General features: G+C 39.4%; 1 protein-coding gene across 1 annotated transcript in view; it reads right to left on the reverse strand.

Annotated features, from left to right (window-relative positions):
- Nucleotides 1-10,424: 10,424 nt before the first annotated feature.
- Nucleotides 10,425-19,945, reverse strand: part of LOC134314996 (brefeldin A-inhibited guanine nucleotide-exchange protein 3-like) — a 63,004-nt gene continuing 53,483 nt past the window's right edge. The window contains exons 34-35 of the mRNA XM_062995869.1: nucleotides 13,352-14,164; nucleotides 10,425-11,184 (exon numbers count right to left, since the gene is read on the reverse strand). Of these exons, the coding sequence (XP_062851939.1) occupies nucleotides 10,993-11,184; nucleotides 13,352-14,164 (1,005 nt within the window). The 3' untranslated portion in view covers nucleotides 10,425-10,992. The remainder of the gene's footprint in view (nucleotides 11,185-13,351; nucleotides 14,165-19,945) is intronic.

The following is a 19,945-nucleotide window of genomic DNA, read 5'->3' on the forward strand; positions in this document are numbered from 1 at the left end:
TATTAAATAGAATATTAGAGGTACAAGCCCCACCACTGCCAAGCTGCCATTATCAAGCCTTTAAGCAGTGCCGTCTAAGCCTCAGTTGCTTGTATTGTATACTGTGTAAAATGAAAGTTGCTTTGATTAAACATGTCAGCCAAATTCATGAATGCAATTGTATTGCTTATTTCAGATTTTATTTAGTTTAGATTACTGTGAGTGTAGGGTCCTGTGAAAGCCTGACCTATATTCACACCTTTAGGCCGGTTTTGCCAAGACAGACTCCAGGTAAAGCACAATTCTGGCCAAGATAAAGTAGGTTGAGGATGGTGAACTTCACTTCAACAGCTGCTTTTTGTTAAAAATCAATCAACTTTAACACCTAAATATGCTAAAAAATGCTTCAAAAAGCCTTAATAGCCGCTCAGGTGGCGCAGCGGTTCACCAGAGCTGAGATCTCGAATATATCGTATCGAATCTCAGCTCTGCCTTGCCGGCTAAAGATGGGTGGCTACATGAAAAACGATTGGCCTGTTGTTCAGATAAGGGGCGGGACTAAGCCGGAGGGGGACTCTATCTCTGACTAGTGTGATTACGACCTCTGCTGGCTGGTTGGTGGCGCCTGCACGGAGATGGGGAAGGAGTGCGGTAGAGGGTGTGGCCCTCCGTGCACAGCGCTGTACCGCAGCTGCACTCGTCAAGTGTAGGTGATAAGATGTTCGATTGCTGTGCACGTGTCGGAGGGGGCGTGGAGCAGCCTCGTCCTCCCCAATCAGGAGCAGGGACCAGCATTAGTGAGAGGATGATTGACGGGTAGAAATTGGATGCGCTAAAGTGGGAGAAAAAGGGGTAAAATACAATATATATATATATATACTGTATATATGAAGCCTTAATTACCACATTAATTATCAATATACACTGAATTTTAAAATTCTTAACTAGGCTTTCCTTCCATATTTAGCCTCTTGGTTCCCTTTTTGACAAATAACCTACTTACCAGTCACTACATTTTTGTAAAAGGGCTTTTAGCCAAAGTCTCAGTTGGGCCATATAATATACATCTTTTAAATATCGTATTGGTGCTTTGTGGCATGGTCAAAATTTGGTATATGTCTTTATAACTAATACCTGATTAATACTTTCCATAACCTGGACTTTATGATGTTGTTTGACATGTTGATGATGTAGTATTTTTATGTTGTAATCATGTGACACTGTCATTTCACACAGTCATACCCAATAAATTATGTGACCTCTAATTGCAACTGTTTGTACCAGAACTAATTTAAGGGTTTTACAGAAATGAGTGTAAATATACACCGATCAGCCATAACATTAAAACCACCCTCCTTGTTTCTACACTCACTGTCCATTTTATCAGCTCCACTTACCATATAGAAGCACTTTGCAGTTCTACAATTACTGACTGTAGTCCATCTGTTTCTCTGCATGCTTTGTTAGCCCCCTTTCATGCGGTTCTTCAATGGTCAGGACCCCCACAGGACCACTATAGAGTAGGTATTATTTAGGTGGCGGATCATTCTCAGCACTGCAGTGACAATGACATGGTGGTGGTGTGTTAGTGTGTGTTGTGCTGGTATGAGTGGATCAGACACAGCAGTTTTAAAACGCTGGACACAGGACGCTGCCCATGGGGCGTTGTTGGCTGAATACTTTTGGTTGGTGGACTATTCTCAGTCCAGCAGTGACAGTGAGGTGTTTAAAAACTCCAGCAGCACTGCTGTGTCTGATCCTCATACCAGCACAACACACACTAACACACCACCACCATGTCAGTGTCACTGCAGTGCTGAGAATGACCCACCACCAAATAATACCTACTCTATAGTGGTCCTGTGGGGGTCCTGACCATTGAAAAACAGCACGAAAGGGGGCTGACAAAGCATGCAGAGACTACAGTCAGTAATTGTAGAACTACAATGTGTTTCTATATGGTAAGTGGAGCTGATAAAATGAACAGTGAGTGTAGAAACAAGGAGGTGGTTTTATTGTTATGGCTGATCGGTGTATATGCACCCAAATATTTGATGTTTTTGTAATTCTTAGTCAAACTGATACACTTACACATGTGAGTGGTGCAAGGCAATTGTACACCTAATTTCTTAAAAGTGTGTCCTGGGGCAGCTTGACCCAGCTGGGATTTAATCACACAACCTGTGTCAGCACAGAGACTTGCTGAGTATAGTATGAATAAATAGGCATCATAATTTATGCTCCACAACAATCTTCAGTAACAGGATAATGATATTCCAGAAACTCAAGAGCTGGTTCATTCAAATTTTACAAGCAAAATTGCTTATTAATGAATATTTATTTCTGCTGGTGATGTAACCCTGCACTGATTGCACAAATTTATATTCAGTTCTAAAGAAAATTAAAAGCAGTTCCACGGTTTCTTTGATCTTTTTGAAGCCAGTTTGCAGTCCACTGTATTTTAAAATAGAGAAGCAGAGGAAATTGTATGTATTCTATGTATCTCTGTGTTTAAGTACAACACCAATTCCAAAAAAATTGCGACGCTGTGTAAAATGGAAATAAATGTAAATAAAAACAGAATGCAATGATTTGCAAATCTCATAGGCCCATATTTTATTCACAAAAGAATACAGAATACATATGTTAAATACACACACAGATGTTGAAAGTGAGACATTGTACAATTGCATGAAAATGATTAACTTATTTAGAACTAGATGTCAGTAACGCGTCTCAGAAAAGTTGGGACAGGGCCACGTCTACCATTGTGTAGCATCCCCTCTTCTTTTAATAACAGTCTGTAAATGTCTGGAAATAGATCAATTGTTGGAGTTTTGGGAGAGGAATGGTGTCCCATTTTTGTCTGATGCAAGATTTTTGGTGTCATTAAGTGAAAATGTTTTCTATTGGTGAAAGGTTTGGAATGCAGGCAGGCCAGTTCAGCACCCACACACTTGGTATATATTCTTTGAGACCTTTTACTTTTCTTCTCCACTTCCTAGACATCCTCTCAAATTCCAAGATTTTGTTAAACAATCAAGTTAAAAACTACACTGCCATCTCTCCTGAACATTTCCACGCATCTAGTCGTATGTCATCTGGCCCAACTGCCTTTCCACTCATCATTTTTTATAGTTGCCCTCACTTCCTTCTTGCTAATCCAAGACCACCCCTGCTTTGCTATTTCTATACCATCCAACCCTCTCTCTTATATTCTAATTTTATTAGCTTTTTCCACTTTCTCAGTACACTCTCCTCATTTCTAACCTGCTGTATATCCTATCCAGCTCTGTTCCTCTGTCTGGCTATTTGGTAGAAGTACAACCCCAAATCAGAAAAATTTGGGCCAGAATGGAAAATGCAAATAATGCAAATTACTTTTATTTAATTGCAGAAAGTATAAACCCAAGATATTTAATGTTCTATCTGGTCAACTTCATTTTATTTGTTAATATAAATCCATTCCTGCATTTCAGGCCTGTAACCTCTTCTAAAAAAAGTTGGCATGGGGGCAATTTAAAGCTAGTAATGAGGTTACAAATTTAAGTAAGAATGTAATATCAAATAAGTGATGTCAACAGGTGCTTGTAATCATGATTTTAAATGAAGGCAGGATCCACAAAAAGGCTGTCTTTGAGATGCAAAGATAGAGGACAACAACAAATGAGAAAATAATTTAAATGTTTAAAATTTTCTTCAAAGAACAAAAATGGAGTTGCATGTTTTGCCCTCTACAGTGCTTAATGTCATTAAATGATTAATGGAATCATTTAATGCAATATTTCAGTGCGTAAAGGGCAAGGGCACAAGCCTATGGTGAACTCCTGTGACTTCATCAAGAACCATCATTTATTAATAGCTGATATAACCACATGAACCTTAGTGTGGATCAAGTTGAACCCACTTCCAATGCACCTCCCATCCCAGCCTTACTTCTCTTCCACTTGGAAACACACATTTTTGACTTATATGACCTAAATAAATTCTTTATACTTATTCAAATGTCAGAAGCCTTCCTTCATGACAAATTCCATCAGACAGCATGCTTACATTTTCAAAACCACAGGGGTACAAGGTAGTTTACATGTATTGTGCTTCTGTTGTGTGATATTATTTCTGGCCGTATTGGTGCATTTCAAGGCTGCGATTTTCTTTTCTCTAAGCAGATGTCGTGTTACCCCACCACTACCAAAGTTGACCATCCTTACTCCAGATATAGGGTGTTAATTTGCTGATTTTGTAAAATAAAAAAAAATAAAAAAATAAAAAACATTAATCATGTTGACAATCGTCGGCAGGTGGGACTGCTGGAGAGAGTTCCTCATAACTGCTGCAATTACGGCCTCCGCTAACCAGAACAATGAGCGTGGGGATAATGGAGATTAGGTAATTGGATAGGACTAGATTGGTAGCAAAACTGGGGAACACTGCATAAATAGAAAAACTGATAGTTTCTGCCCATTTAGTCAAATGAGCATTTGTATGGTTGGGCACTGATGTTGGTTAAGTAAGCCTCAATTGATGTTCCAGTTCTTATCAAAGCTGTTCAGTCAGGGCTGGAGATCCTAAACCAAGCTTTTCTTCATGTCTTTATAGACCTTGTTTTGTGCATAAGGGGCCCAGTCTAAAGAGCCTCTCTAAATTGTTGCTGCAAAGACAGAAGCATATACCGTAATTTCCTTTATACAACTGATTAATTATACCTACCTGTCATTGTTGTGGCTAAACACATTAATTAAAAAAACTGACAAAAAGTGCTTCAATACTTTTATCCATATAGTATAGTCTATTTTAAGACTCATCTAGTAAGAATATTCTACAGCACATAATCCACTCTTCAGCATAAATGAAAGCCCATTCACAAGATTCTGACTTTGCTTTTTTTAATTCTACAACACAACAAATGACTTGGCAAACATTTACTCAGCATGTGCACATACAGGATAATGGAGCAGTCTGATTGTTTGGGCACATACAAAGGTAAGAACAATTTGTCACTTGTAATTTTATGCACAGAAAAATCTATTTGAACAGTCAGCAGGTCATTACAAATTCTTAGAATCAGAAGAATATACTTCAACAGTTTCTATACAGCTGTGTGGGACATGTAGGTAATGGCATTTTTTAGATTTTAAAGATTTCTGTTATTTTTCTCTGACCAAATGATTGAAACACATTCTTCTTTTGTTAACTTTATTGTGGGATTTACTAAAAATCCAGTGGAAAATAGACATACAGAAAGTTAAACAACTCAACTGGTGGTGGAAAGCAAGTTTTACAGTAAAACGAGCTTAGAGGCTTCTGTGCAACAAAGAAGTCATTGGTCCTTTGTTTTTTTGTATCAGCAAAAGGGGCTTTTTTCTGAATTTTCATCCCTTTATTCCCCAATGTAGTCATTTCCAATACCCGATTGTAAATCCACTGCTGCTTGTACAACCCCGATCTGATCAAGAAGAGCTGGATCACCACACATCCTCTCCAACACATGTGCAATCTGTGGCTGCTTCTTATGACCTGCCAGTGCTGGGTTCCCACCATGCCATTACATACAATACATGCTATTTACAAATGTATGTAAACTTTTGACTTCAATTGTATTTATGTATTAATACACGATCAAATTTATGTCTGTTTCATGGGTTTAAATACAAAGATTAAAATGAAATGGGCTTAAGGCTTTCGGAGGTTTCAATTTAAGACGTTCAAACTGTTATTAAATACTTTATACACATAAATGCAGTACATTTTTAAATAAATACGTAAAAAGTATAACCACATACATCTTGAATCAGTACATAAATAATTACTAATAACACATAAACAGCATGTGGGACAAAACTCGCACTAAAAATGGAAGGTAATCTTTATGGGAAAATCACTAAAATCACCTTTTTAGTCAGATTTCAAAACGACAAAAAATTGTGCATTGTCTGTAATTGTACAAAGAAGGCCCAGCACAGATCTAATACACACATAAACTTACAATTCTTATGGCATTATTCTACATTTATTTAAAAAAATACAACAAATAGCAATTTCAAGATAGCTGTTTTACATGTGTCAGCCACAGCAGTAGGATTGATGGTGCTTACCTTGATTTGCCAAGGTAAAATGATAGAACTTCTAATGAATAAACTATAAATGAAAAACAGATGATTAATTACATTCAAACATCGTGTTTCCAGCAGACACATTTATCTCTCGCCTTCACTCAAAAACGTTTACTATAAAGTACACTTTCAACAAATAAATTAAATCTTCCAATCATTTCAAAGTAATACACATCTTTGGTCTGATTCACTGACCAACACATCCATGCCAAAACCAATCAGAGGGCTTTATATTCAGATTCAGCATAGCTTTTATTTTCATGACCTCACTAAAATACTGCATGTAAAGGTTTTGTACTTATTAATTGTGGTTTCATAAAAATGCAACTTACAGTAAAAAGTACGGTAGCACACCAGAGTTGGGGTTTCGAATACATCGTATCGAATCTCAGCTCTGCCTTTCTGACTGGGCTGGGTGGCCGCATGAACAACGATTGGCTGTTGTTCATAGGGGTAAAACAGTCGGATCATAGGTCCTCATAACTGGTGCAACTGCAGCCCCTGCACAGGGCTGAGGAATGATGCTGATGGGTGTGTGTGGCCCTCCGTACTCAGTGAATGAACTCGACTCGTGCAAGTGAAAAATGCAGTCTGTACTGACTGTATGTGCCGGAGCGTATGTCAGTTGAGAGGCGTCCTCAGTCAGCGGTGAAGGGTCATGAAAATAAAAAAAAATAAAAAAAATTGCAACTTACTTGTAGCTAGTAATTCATGTTCAACATACACTATATAGCCAAAAGTGTAATCATCCCATCCAAATTATTTAATTCAGGTGTGGCAGCCAAATCTACTGCTATACCTGTATGTTGTATAAATGTCCATTATATAAAAACATTTCTTATGGCCCACATTTGTGGCAACAGTATTAGGAGGGCTGAATCCTTCAATTCAGCTTTACTACAGGATCAAGGACTTGATGCTTTGGGGACATATTCTGACTGAGCAACTGATATGAAGACAGTGGTAGGCTAGTGGGTAGGGCTTTGAGCTATAAACTGAAAGATTGAACGTTTGAATCCCAGCTCTGCCATGCAGTCAGGGGTGCTGTACAGTGGCCGACCCTGCGCTCTGACCACAGCTTCCAAAGCTGGGATATGCGAAAAAAAAAAGCATTCTATTCTATTGAGTATGATTAATTATATTAATTATATGCAATGCCTTTTTAAATCACCTTTGGGAAGTTTTGGAATCTCCAAGACCAACAACAAAACTGAAGGATTGGTGTTCAGTCTATTTAGCTTAATATTTTGTTCAGCTAAAAAACTGGATCAAATCAGTTCCCTTAATGTTCCATGAAAAATCAATTAAAAAAATAAATAAGCATTAAATAATTATTCTTCAAGTAGGGATGATGATATTAAAAACATCAATGTTTACAGATTCGCTTGGCACATACAATCTAAGCTGATAAATAAATGAACATGACACATGGTTGGCAAAATATACAGGTATACAATTTATCACGCCTTTGGCCACAGTTGCACCTATTAGACACAGCCAGTCATGTCTGTGTATACACCCAGCCGGCCAATAGCACTGCTGAGATTCAAACCCGGATCTTTATGGGACAGTGGTAGCCTAGTGGGTAGAGCTATTAAACAAAAGGTTAAAGGTTTAAATCCTGGCTCTGCCGTGCTGCCACTGTTGGGTCCTTGAGCAAGGCCCTTAACTCTCTCTGCTCCAGGGGCGCCATACAATGACTGACCCTGCGCCCTGACAAGCTGGGATATGCGAAGAAAGATTTCTGTTGTATTGTACACCTGTATATGTATATATAGCAAATAAAGGCATTCTGTTCTATTCTTAGCGATGATGGGCCACCCGAGTGCCATTACAGAAATCTTTTTAACTTTGATTTAAACACTTTATGCAGAATGACTGGTTAATTTCTGATCGTTTGCTTGTTTTGTGTCATTTGGTATACACAGTTTTATAATGACTGATTTTGCAACAGCAAAAACAACGTATAAACAGGAGAATGACAAATTAGTGTAGACAAAAAAGGGTCTGAAAAAAAGGGTTGGCTGGTCTCTAAACAATTCAAATTATAAATTTAAAATTTGAGAATTGGAAGGCACTTTACAGAAAGAAATCAGTTTATAAGAATATTAATGAGGGTTTGGAATATCCTGGTAAGAAAGAAAGCAGAGTGAATTTTAATAAGTCTAAACAAAACATAAAAAAAGTGTGAATCACATTTTGAAAGACCAACTCAGTCAGTAAGCCTCTTCTAAACTTCTAATAGATGCTGTATCACATAGAAGCCGTCTCGGTGTGCATATCAACTGTTGCGGTAAATTTAAAGTGGATATATGCATTGTTGGCACAAAAATAAAAAATAAAAACAAAATAGTTCACATGTTAAAGTTCATACCTTATAATAGCACACTCAACTGAAACCCCAAGCAGGAACTCCATCAAATTTTAATGTGATTCTTGGGCTTTGTATAAGCTACATGAAGTAAGTGATGAGTGCTCTCTGGCGCCCTCTAGCTTTATCTGCATGATTCTGGCTACTATATGATACGACTGTGGAACACGAATAGGTCAATATACAGTGCCTTGCAAAAGTATTCAGCCCCCTTGAACTTTTCAACCTTTTGCCACATTTCAGGCTTCAAACATAACGATATGAAATTGTAATTTTTTGTGAAGAATCAACAACAAGTGGGACACAATCGTGAAGTAGAACGAAATTTATTGGATATTTTAAACTTTTTTTAGAAATAAAAAACTAAAAAGTGGGGCGTGCAATATTATCCAGCCCCTTTACTTTCAGTGCAGCAAACTCACTCCAGAAGTTCAGTGAGGATCTCTGAATGATCCAAAGTTGACCTAAATGACTGATGGTGATAAATAGAATCCACCTGTGTGTAATCAAGTCTCCGTATAAATGCACCTGCTCTGTGACAGTCTCAGAGTTCTGTTTAAAGCGCAGAGAGCATCATGAAGACCAAGGAACACACCAGGCAGGTCCGAGATACTGTTGTGGAGAAGTTTAAAGCCGGATTTGGATACAAAAAGATTTCCCAAGCTTTAAACATCTCAAGGAGCACTGTGCAAGCGATCATATTGAAATGGAAGGAGTATCAGACCACTGCAAATCTACCAAGACCCGGCCGTCCCTCTAAACTTTCAGCTCAAACAAGGAGAAGACTGATCAGGGATGCAGCCAAGAGGCCCATGATCACTCTGAATGAACTGCAGAGATCTACAGCTGAGGTGGGAGACTCTGTCCATAGGACACAATCAGTCGTACACTGCACAAATCTGGCCTTTATGGAAGAGTGGCAAGAAGAAAGCCATTTCTCAAAGATATCTATAAAAAGTCACCTGGGAGACACACCAAACATGTGGAAGAAGGTGCTCTGGTCAGATGAAACCAAAATCGAACTTTTTGGCCACAATGCAAAACGTTATGTTTGGCGTAAAAGCAACACAGCTCATCACCCTGAACACACCATCCCCACTGTCAAACACGGTGGTGGCAGCATCATGGTTTGGGCCTGCTTTTCTTCAGCAGGGACAGGGAAGATGGTTAAAATTGATGGGAAGATGGATGGAGCCAAATACAGGACCATTCTGGAAGAAAACCTGTTGCAGTCTGCAAAAGACCTGAGACTGGAACGGAGATTTATCTTCCAACAAGACAATGATCCAAAACATAAAGCAAAATCTACAATGGAATGGTTCACAAATAAACGTATCCAGGTGTTAAAATGGCCAAGTCAAAGTCCAGACCTGAATCCCATCGAGAATCTGTGGAAAGAGCTGAAAACTGCTGTTCACAAACGCTCTCCATCCAACCTCACTGAGCTCGAGCTGTTTTGCAAGGAAGAATGGGCAAAAATTTCTGTCTCTCGATGTGCAAAACTGATAGAGACATACCCCAAGCGACTTGCAGCTGTAATCGCAGCAAAAGGTGGCGCTACAAAGTATTAACGCAAGGGGGCTGAATAATATTGCACGCCCCACTTTTCAGTTTTTTATTTCTAAAAAAAGTTTAAAATATCCAATAAATTTCGTTCCACTTCACGATTGTGTCCCACTTGTTGTTGATTCTTCACAAAAAATTACAATTTCATATCGTTATGTTTGAAGCCTGAAATGTGGCAAAAGGTTGAAAAGTTCAAGGGGGCTGAATACTTTTGCAAGGCACTGTAATTAGGCTCTACTTTAAAAACCTTGATTAATAACCTGTAGCATGTGACAGAAGATAGCACTGCCTGCACTTCCACACTAGTCTCTGCACACAGAAATAGTAGTGATTAATGTCAGCATGTCAAAGATGTGTCACTGGTTTAATATTTAAACAGAAAAAGTAACACTCAATACGACAGATGAAAAGAAAAAGCCAATCACCCTGTAACCAATAAAACCAGGCATAATATACATACACTACTGCAAGCACAGATTCAGGCATGTACAGTGTGACTCCTAAATTAATATAAAAAATTTGTTGAGGAACATGGAATCATGTGCAGTAAAAAAACTAAATTTGCTAGTACAGGAATGGCTGTCAAATTGTGTATTCCTGGTAGCCATATTAACCCAAAAATAATGGTTTGACTGTGTTAACTGTAATAATTAAGACTATTGATACACTTTGGCAGATTTATTCAGCTATTAGCTGTGTCGATATAGGTCTTGTGCCCTTCATAAATCGATAGAGGAGTTGGTTTTTTTAAAGGAAACATGGCAATATAGATATGTTCTGCAAAGCATTCAGATAAATAGGATCACAGAATACAAAGATTACAGTAGAGTACAGCAATAAATAAGCTCAATACAAGAAAGAAAATCACATTCCAAGTCATATTACAAGAAAGGAAATGGATTACAATCAGATGGGTCGACAAAAAAACGATGTACACTAGAAACTTGAATAAATACAAGCTTCTCACAGGACGATATCATAAACTCTTCCCACGCGTCCCAGCCACTCTCGCACTGCTTGACGCACTCGGAGATCGATCACATGACACGTCAGCTGACTGATGCAGGGAAATACTGCTGGCTGCAGGGCCACAAAGGTGGCATCTGGCAACGACTGGATTTGGTTGAGCATTGTGAGGACCATGTTGGTCCATGCCTAGTACCAATAAAAAAAAAAAAAACATCACGAATTAGGATTTAACTATTAATACTGATATTAGATTAAACAACAATATAGCTTTTATTATTGTATCCCCAAATAAGGAGCCTTGAAAAATATTTAACCCTTTAAACACATTTTTTGTTTAAGATTGCATTTAGTATTTTTTATTTTATTTTTTTGCATTTTCTCCCCATTTTCCTCCCGATTTAGCACACTCAATTTTGTCTTCCGCTGCTGAGAGATACCAGATTGCATCCAAGGAGAGTACGTCGCTGTACACGCCTCTTCCGACACGTGCACAGCCCTCCTCTTCTCGCCCCTGCTTTCTGCACAGGCTTCTCTTCCGCCAATCAGGGTCCTTACACAGCGTATGAAGACACACCCACGCACACATAGTCCGGTCCCCACCCTGCAGATCCGGTGGCCAATTAGTACCTGCTGCAGGCACTGGCAATTATGCCCGCCAGATGGCGCCCAGCCGACCGGGGGCAACACCGAGTTTCGAACTGAGGAGTTCAGAAACAGCGGAATATCCCGCTGCACCACCTAGTATTTTTTTATTTTTTTTAAAGTACATATATCATTTGTCATTCCAGCTTTGAGACTAGTTTTGATCACATTCAACACAGCGTGACAACTCAATGTGAATATACAGTACTAAACACTACAGGTGTGTTCAAAAACCTAGTGAGCTCTCTACATAGGCAGCATTTTACGTCATCCTACGCACGCTCACGAGAATTAGGCTATTCGAATTCTTAGATGCCTTAAAATGCTGCCTAGTAAGGCACCTTAAATTTGACCAGTATTTTGACTGAACAACGAGAGAGCATTCGATGCTGCCTTAGTGGTGAAGGCAATCCCAGCATTCAGTGGGGCACAACTTTTCTCACATAAAATTACAAATATGGCGGACGGATGCGGAGCAACGAACAGAGTTATTTTCAAACGTAAATACATTATTATTGATTTTTAATTTGTGTAAAGGTATACATGTGTCATTTATTTACAAATTCAGGCTTGTCAGCGAATTTAACCGTTTTCAGTACACGGAGGGAGATGTTAGTTAACATGCTAGCGCATTGTGCCACCTCATCCCATTGATTTGAATGGCATACTGTGTTAGCTTAGTAAGCAAAAACTGATGGAATTGCTGTCTAAGTAGTGCATTCGAATAACCCGACTTATGAGTCGATGACTTATTAGAATCCTCTCTACTTAGGCAGCTGCCTATGTAGGCATTAGCTCACTAGGTTGTCGAACAGACCCTAAGACGGCTTATGAATGTTTAACCGGTTAACAGATAACAAACAAATAATTAATTGTTCAATTGTTGTCTTTTACGTTCATTTGCAACAGCTGATGCTTAATCCCAATTGAGAGTGCAGAAAACCAGAGCCGATTTGAAACAACATAGGTGTGGCTGATCAAATAATCAATGAATGTACATACCAGATAGATGCGTGCAGCTTTATATTAGGTTATTTTAATGGTGCATTAGGCAGGTTATCATTAAAAAAAATCACTCCAGGGTGTGCTGTTTAAAGAAAACAACCAACTTCCATTTCATGTTTAAACTGTTGAACACCAACCTTTAATTGTTATCCAATAGCACAATTACTCATAGTTAAGGCCCTACCTAATTTATGAGCCATTTCCTGTGACACATGCAATTTGCTGTGAAATTCAAAATTTAAGGTCCTTTGATTTGTAGCTTCCATTGATTCTATCATTCAATTCATGAGTGTTATATAATGACTGTCGTGAAATGTGGAACTTTTGTTTAAAAATCCTTGAAATCTGTGATTTTTGAAAAACGGGGTCTGTGAAGTTAAGCACATTTTTCTGTGAATTTACTAGCTCCCTATTCATAGTGTACTAGCTTTATTGGAAACATTACAGGCCAAAAAATTCTTAGTTTTTCAATAGCATGCACTCAGGTGGCACAGCAGTCTAATTAGCTAGTCCAGTACTACAAAGACCCTAGTCTGTGTCTCAGCAGTGCCACCAGCCTGGTTTGTGCTCAACAGTTACAATTAGCTGTGTCTGAGGAAGGAAAGGCTGTATGGGGAATTGCATTCTTCCCCCTGATTTTTGCCAATACAACTTATATGTTGGCCTTCTGACAGAAATATAAAAAAACACAAACACATCTGCTTACTTGAATCTGAGCCTCCGAGTCTCTAATAGAGATGTTATGAGAGCTGGCTGTAGAGCCTGAGCGAGGTCTCTTGTCCTGGCGTAGTAACTCTGGGCCAGCGCTGAATGAGTGCCTCATGGTCCTCTGATCAACCAGCAACTGGGGTCTTTGTGGCGCAGGTGATTCTGGTGTCATTCTCTCCCCCGTTTTCTTGGTTAGTGAGCTGTGATGCTGCTGCTGTTGTTGATGCTGCTTGCGTTTCTTGTACTCCATCATGAGCTTGGCGATGGTCTTGTCAGTGGCAATAGTGTAGAGCTTGTTGCCAGCATTCTCCCACCACTCCTTTTTCCTCCTTCTCTCCTCCTCTTCAAAAGAGGGCATACTGGGCACATAGAGGCGGGGGCTGCAGTCCTCCAACGGTGTACCATGTCCCGAATGGCCGCCTGTAGAAGGGGTGGAGCTCTCGGAGGGAAAGAGAGGCAAGAAGAACAAGGAGTCTGTCCGGATAGTGGAAGGTAATTCCTCTGTGCTGCTTTCCATGTCCTGGTGCATTTGGATGTAGTTTGTGCAAAGGTCCATGCAGACCTTGTGCATGCGTTTGAGCAGCCATGCCCAGTCTGTGCCACTGACGGGCTGTGTGCTCAGACCAGACATGCGGGTACGCCAACGGCGAGGAGGGCTCACCCTTGCCGTCTCATCAAATATGTCCTCATCCTCAGATGAGCATGCTTGTGATGAATCGGAGCTACCATCCTCCTCCTCTTCACTGAGGATCTTCTTCACCTGATCCACAGTGATCTGCTCCTGGTTGGTCAGCATGGCACACAGAACAGCCTGGAAATAAAAGAAAACATCAATAAACTCACACTCAGACAAGACAAGCTATGACAAAGTAGCAAATGTTTAGCACCTTATCCCATTATCCTCTTTAAACAATAAATTTTAACTATTTGTTTACAATTAAATATATACAGTATACACTGATCAGCCATAACAATAAAACCACCTCCATGTTTCTACACTCGCTGTTCATTTTATCAGCTCCACATACCATTAGGTGTGTTGTGCTGGTATGAGTGGATCAGACACAGTAGCGCTGCTGGAGTTTTTAAATAGTGTCCACTCACTGTCCACTCTATTAGACACTCCTACCTAGTTGGTTCACCTTGTAGATGTAAAGTCAGAGACAATCACTCATCTATTGCTGCTGTTTGAGTTGCTCATATTCTAGACCTTCATCAGCGGTCACAGGACGTCTACAGGGCACTGTTGGGTGGATATTTTTGGTTGGTGGACTATTCTCAGTCCAGCAGTGACACTGAGGTGTTTAAAAACTCCAGCATAAGCATTGTCGTGTCTTATTCACTCATACCTGCACAACACACACTAACACACCACCACCATGTCAGTGTCACTGCAGTGCTGAGAATGACCCTCCACCCAAATAATACCTGTTCTGTAGTGGTCCTGTGGGGGTCCTGATCATTAAAGAACAGCACGAAAGGGGGCTAACAATGCAGAGAAACAGATGAACAACAGACAGTAATTGTAGAACTACAAAGTGCTTCTATATGGTAAGTGGAGCTGATAAAATGGACAGTGAGTGTAGAAACAAGGAGGTGGTTTTAATGTTATGGCTTATCGATGTGTGTGTGTGTGTGTGTGTGTGTGTGTGTGTGTGTGTGTGTGTGTATATATACAGTGTATCACAAAAGTGAGTACACCCCTCACATTTCTGCAAATATTTCATTATATCTTTTCATGGGACAACACTATAGACATGAAACTTGGATATAACTTAGAGTAGTCAGTGTACAGCTTGTATAGCAGTGTAGATTTACTGTCTTCTGAAAATAACTCAACACACAGCCATTAATGTCTAAATAGCTGGCAACATAAGTGAGTACACCCCACAGTGAACATGTCCAAATTGTGCCCAAATGTGTCGTTGTCCCTCCCTGGTGTCATGTGTCAAGGTCCCAGGTGTAAATGGGGAGCAGGGCTGTTAAATTTGGTGTTTTGGGTACAATTCTCTCATACTGGCCACTGGATATTCAACATGGCACCTCATGGCAAAGAACTCTCTGAGGATGTGAGAAATAGAATTGTTGCTCTCCACAAAGATGGCCTGGGCTATAAGAAGATTGCTAACACCCTGAAACTGAGCTACAGCATGGTGGCCAAGGTCATACAGCGGTTTTCCAGGACAGGTTCCACTCGGAACAGGCTTCGCCAGGGTCGACCAAAGAAGTTGAGTCCACGTGTTCGGCGTCATATCCAGAGGTTGGCTTTAAAAAATAGACACATGAGTGCTGCCAGCATTGCTGCAGAGGTTGAAGACGTGGGAGGTCAGCCTGTCAGTGCTCAGACCATACGCCGCACACTGCATCAACTCGGTCTGCATGGTCGTCATCCCAGAAGGAAGCTGACGCACAAGAAAGCCCGCAAACAGTTTGCTGAAGACAAGCAGTCCAAGAACATGGATTACTGGAACGCCCTGTGGTCTGACGAGACCAAGATAAACTTGTTTGGCTCAGATGGTGTCCAGCATGTGTGGCGGCGCCCTGGTGAGAAGTACCAAGACAACTGTATCTTGCCTACAGTCAAGCATGGTGGTGGTAGCATCATGGTCTTGGGCTGCATGAGTGTTGCTGGCACTGGGGTGCTGCAGTTCATTGAGGGAAACATGAATTCCAACATGTACTGTGACATTCTGAAACAGAGCATGATCCCCTCCCTTCGAAAACTGGGCCTCATGGCAGTTTTCCAACAGGATAACGACCCCAAACACAACCTCCAAGATGACAACTGCCTTGCTGAGGAAGCTGAAGGTAAAGGTGATGGACTAAACCCAATTGAGCACCTGTGGCGCATCCTCAAGTGGAAGGTGGAGGATTTCAAGGTGTCTAACATCCACCAGCTCCGTGATGTCATCATGGAGGAGTGGAAGAGGATTCCAGTAGCAACCTGTGCAGCTCTGGTGAATTCCATGCCCAGGAGGGTTAAGGCAGTGCTGGATAATAATGGTGGTCACACAAAATATTGACACTTTGGGCACAATTTGGACATGTTCACTGTGGGGTGTACTCACTTATGTTGCCAGCCATTTAGACATTAATGGCTGTGTGTTGAGTTATTTTCAGAAGACAGTAAATCTACACTGCTATACAAGTTGTACTACTCTAACTTATATCCAAGTTTTATTTCTATAGTGTTGTCCCATGAAAAGATATAATAAAATATTTGCAGAAATGTGAGGGGTGTACTCACTTTTGTGATACACTGTATATATATATTTATTTATATAGATTTATATAATTACATAACAACAGTTAATGGAAACCAAAATCATCAACCCATGGAGGGCTGGACTCAAATTCATACCGAAAAGCAAAACATTGAAATCATAGGCTCATCCAATTTCGGACTTCCTCTGTTCACTGTAAGTTTGGATTTGACTATTTCTGGACAGTCTTTTGATACAATATTGTGGTTCTCTGAACAGTTGGTGCATTTTGATGTGTTTTGACATCCTGAGTCATGTTCTGGTTCACTGCAGTTGTAACAGATGGCGTTACTTCTACAGGTGGTATCTTCATGACTGTATTTTTGGCACTTGTAGAATTTAAGTGGATTAGGGATGTGCAGATTTACTGATGTTCCCAGGTATCCAATACAATTTTCTCAAGAGGAAGTGGTCTATTAAAAGTGAGGATGTATGTGTTTGTTCTGATGATTTTGTCTTGACATGTGATGTTGATTCGTTTACTTTTTTTGTTCTTTTCTCTCCTGTACTCTATTCTCCCCACCATACTCTTTGTCTGTTAACAATTTTGTATTTTATCACCTTATGATTTTTAATTAGAATTTCAGGTTATTTTAAACTTTTATTTTAATCTCCTTTTTACTGTAACTGAGGCTCAAGCACACCTACAATTTTCACTCAGAACCCTCTAGCAAACTCTTTCTTTTACTGCCTTGCTGTACAACTTTATTTTGATTTGAGGTTTGATTAAGAACTCTTTACAGCCCTGGAGGTTCTGCGTTCCTCCTCATCATTCACAAAATGATTAATTTTCATTTTGTACTATTTCTAATAAAAACCACGGTAAACTCACACTTAAAACTCTGATTGGGTATTTGCCAACCCTGCTGATTGGTCACTGTGTAACACACTAAATCACAGGACCTCTGGTTAAACCCGCCCATTGGCAGGTTCAGCTGCCCTTACTGCTATTCATCCTCCAGTCGCTGGGTAACAGTGACAGTGATAACAGTAATAATCTTTTATAATGGACATTAATGGAAGGCTTAGGGAGGTTGAACTTCCCTAGTGTAATTTTTGATTGGAGATGGGAGTGCTGCTGTTTTCTTTTGACACACAATTAGTGTGACTTCTGCAAAAATGCATTTTGAAGTTACATTCTAGGTGCAATAATTCAACAGCTCATAAAACCCTTATATAAAAAATCCCATTCCATTTTCTAACCACATCACCTCCATATACAGTAGACCCTTGACTTATGAATTTAATTGGTTCCGAAGGGCTGTTCTTAAGTCAAAATGTTCGTTAGTTAAACCTATTTTTTCCCATAAAAAATAATGTAAATACAATTAATCCGTGCCAGACCTCCCAAACCACCCCCTTACATAAGCTTTCTAATGTTTTAAATGGTCTTTTTGTTATAAATACAACTACATTTTCCCTTAAATCTTAAATAATAGAATAGACAGTCCTGTAATAAACAATAATAAACAACAATACACAGTAGTACAGTATATAAAAACACACATCACATTTCAGTACAGTACGTGTGCTGTACCATACACCATAATCAATTTCCTTCTTTTTTATAAAATGTATCTACCAGAAACAACAATAACTCTCATATTTCCTTCTTTATTTCAATAGTGTTGTATTTTGGAGCCGCTCAGGTGGCGCAGTGGTAAAAAGACACGCTGCACCAGAGCTGGATTCTGAGTACATCGTTTCGAATCCAGCTCTGCCTCCCCGGTTCGAGGCTGGGCGGCTGTATGAGCAATGATTGGCCGGTTGCTCAGTTGGTGGGTGGGACACTGCTATACAAGTTGTACTACTCTAACTTATATCCAAGTTTTATTTCTATAGTGTTGTCCCATGAAAAGATATAATAAAATATTTGCAGAAATGTGAGGGGTGTACTCACTTTTGTGATACACTGTATATATATATTTATTTATATAGATTTATATAATTACATAACAACAGTTAATGGAAACCAAAATCATCAACCCATGGAGGGCTGGACTCAAATTCATACCGAAAAGCAAAACATTGAAATCATAGGCTCATCCAATTTCGGACTTCCTCTGTTCACTGTAAGTTTGGATTTGACTATTTCTGGACAGTCTTTTGATACAATATTGTGGTTCTCTGAACAGTTGGTGCATTTTGATGTGTTTTGACATCCTGAGTCATGTTCTGGTTCACTGCAGTTGTAACAGATGGCGTTACTTCTACAGGTGGTATCTTCATGACTGTATTTTTGGCACTTGTAGAATTTAAGTGGATTAGGGATGTGCAGATTTACTGATGTTCCCAGGTATCCAATACAATTTTCTCAAGAGGAAGTGGTCTATTAAAAGTGAGGATGTATGTGTTTGTTCTGATGATTTTGTCTTGACATGTGATGTTGATTCGTTTACTTTTTTTGTTCTTTTCTCTCCTGTACTCTATTCTCCCCACCATACTCTTTGTCTGTTAACAATTTTGTATTTTATCACCTTATGATTTTTAATTAGAATTTCAGGTTATTTTAAACTTTTATTTTAATCTCCTTTTTACTGTAACTGAGGCTCAAGCACACCTACAATTTTCACTCAGAACCCTCTAGCAAACTCTTTCTTTTACTGCCTTGCTGTACAACTTTATTTTGATTTGAGGTTTGATTAAGAACTCTTTACAGCCCTGGAGGTTCTGCGTTCCTCCTCATCATTCACAAAATGATTAATTTTCATTTTGTACTATTTCTAATAAAAACCACGGTAAACTCACACTTAAAACTCTGATTGGGTATTTGCCAACCCTGCTGATTGGTCACTGTGTAACACACTAAATCACAGGACCTCTGGTTAAACCCGCCCATTGGCAGGTTCAGCTGCCCTTACTGCTATTCATCCTCCAGTCGCTGGGTAACAGTGACAGTGATAACAGTAATAATCTTTTATAATGGACATTAATGGAAGGCTTAGGGAGGTTGAACTTCCCTAGTGTAATTTTTGATTGGAGATGGGAGTGCTGCTGTTTTCTTTTGACACACAATTAGTGTGACTTCTGCAAAAATGCATTTTGAAGTTACATTCTAGGTGCAATAATTCAACAGCTCATAAAACCCTTATATAAAAAATCCCATTCCATTTTCTAACCACATCACCTCCATATACAGTAGACCCTTGACTTATGAATTTAATTGGTTCCGAAGGGCTGTTCTTAAGTCAAAATGTTCGTTAGTTAAACCTATTTTTTCCCATAAAAAATAATGTAAATACAATTAATCCGTGCCAGACCTCCCAAACCACCCCCTTACATAAGCTTTCTAATGTTTTAAATGGTCTTTTTGTTATAAATACAACTAC

This window comes from Trichomycterus rosablanca, chromosome 5 (assembly GCF_030014385.1).
Source record: "Trichomycterus rosablanca isolate fTriRos1 chromosome 5, fTriRos1.hap1, whole genome shotgun sequence".
Taxonomy (NCBI): domain Eukaryota; kingdom Metazoa; phylum Chordata; class Actinopteri; order Siluriformes; family Trichomycteridae; genus Trichomycterus; species Trichomycterus rosablanca.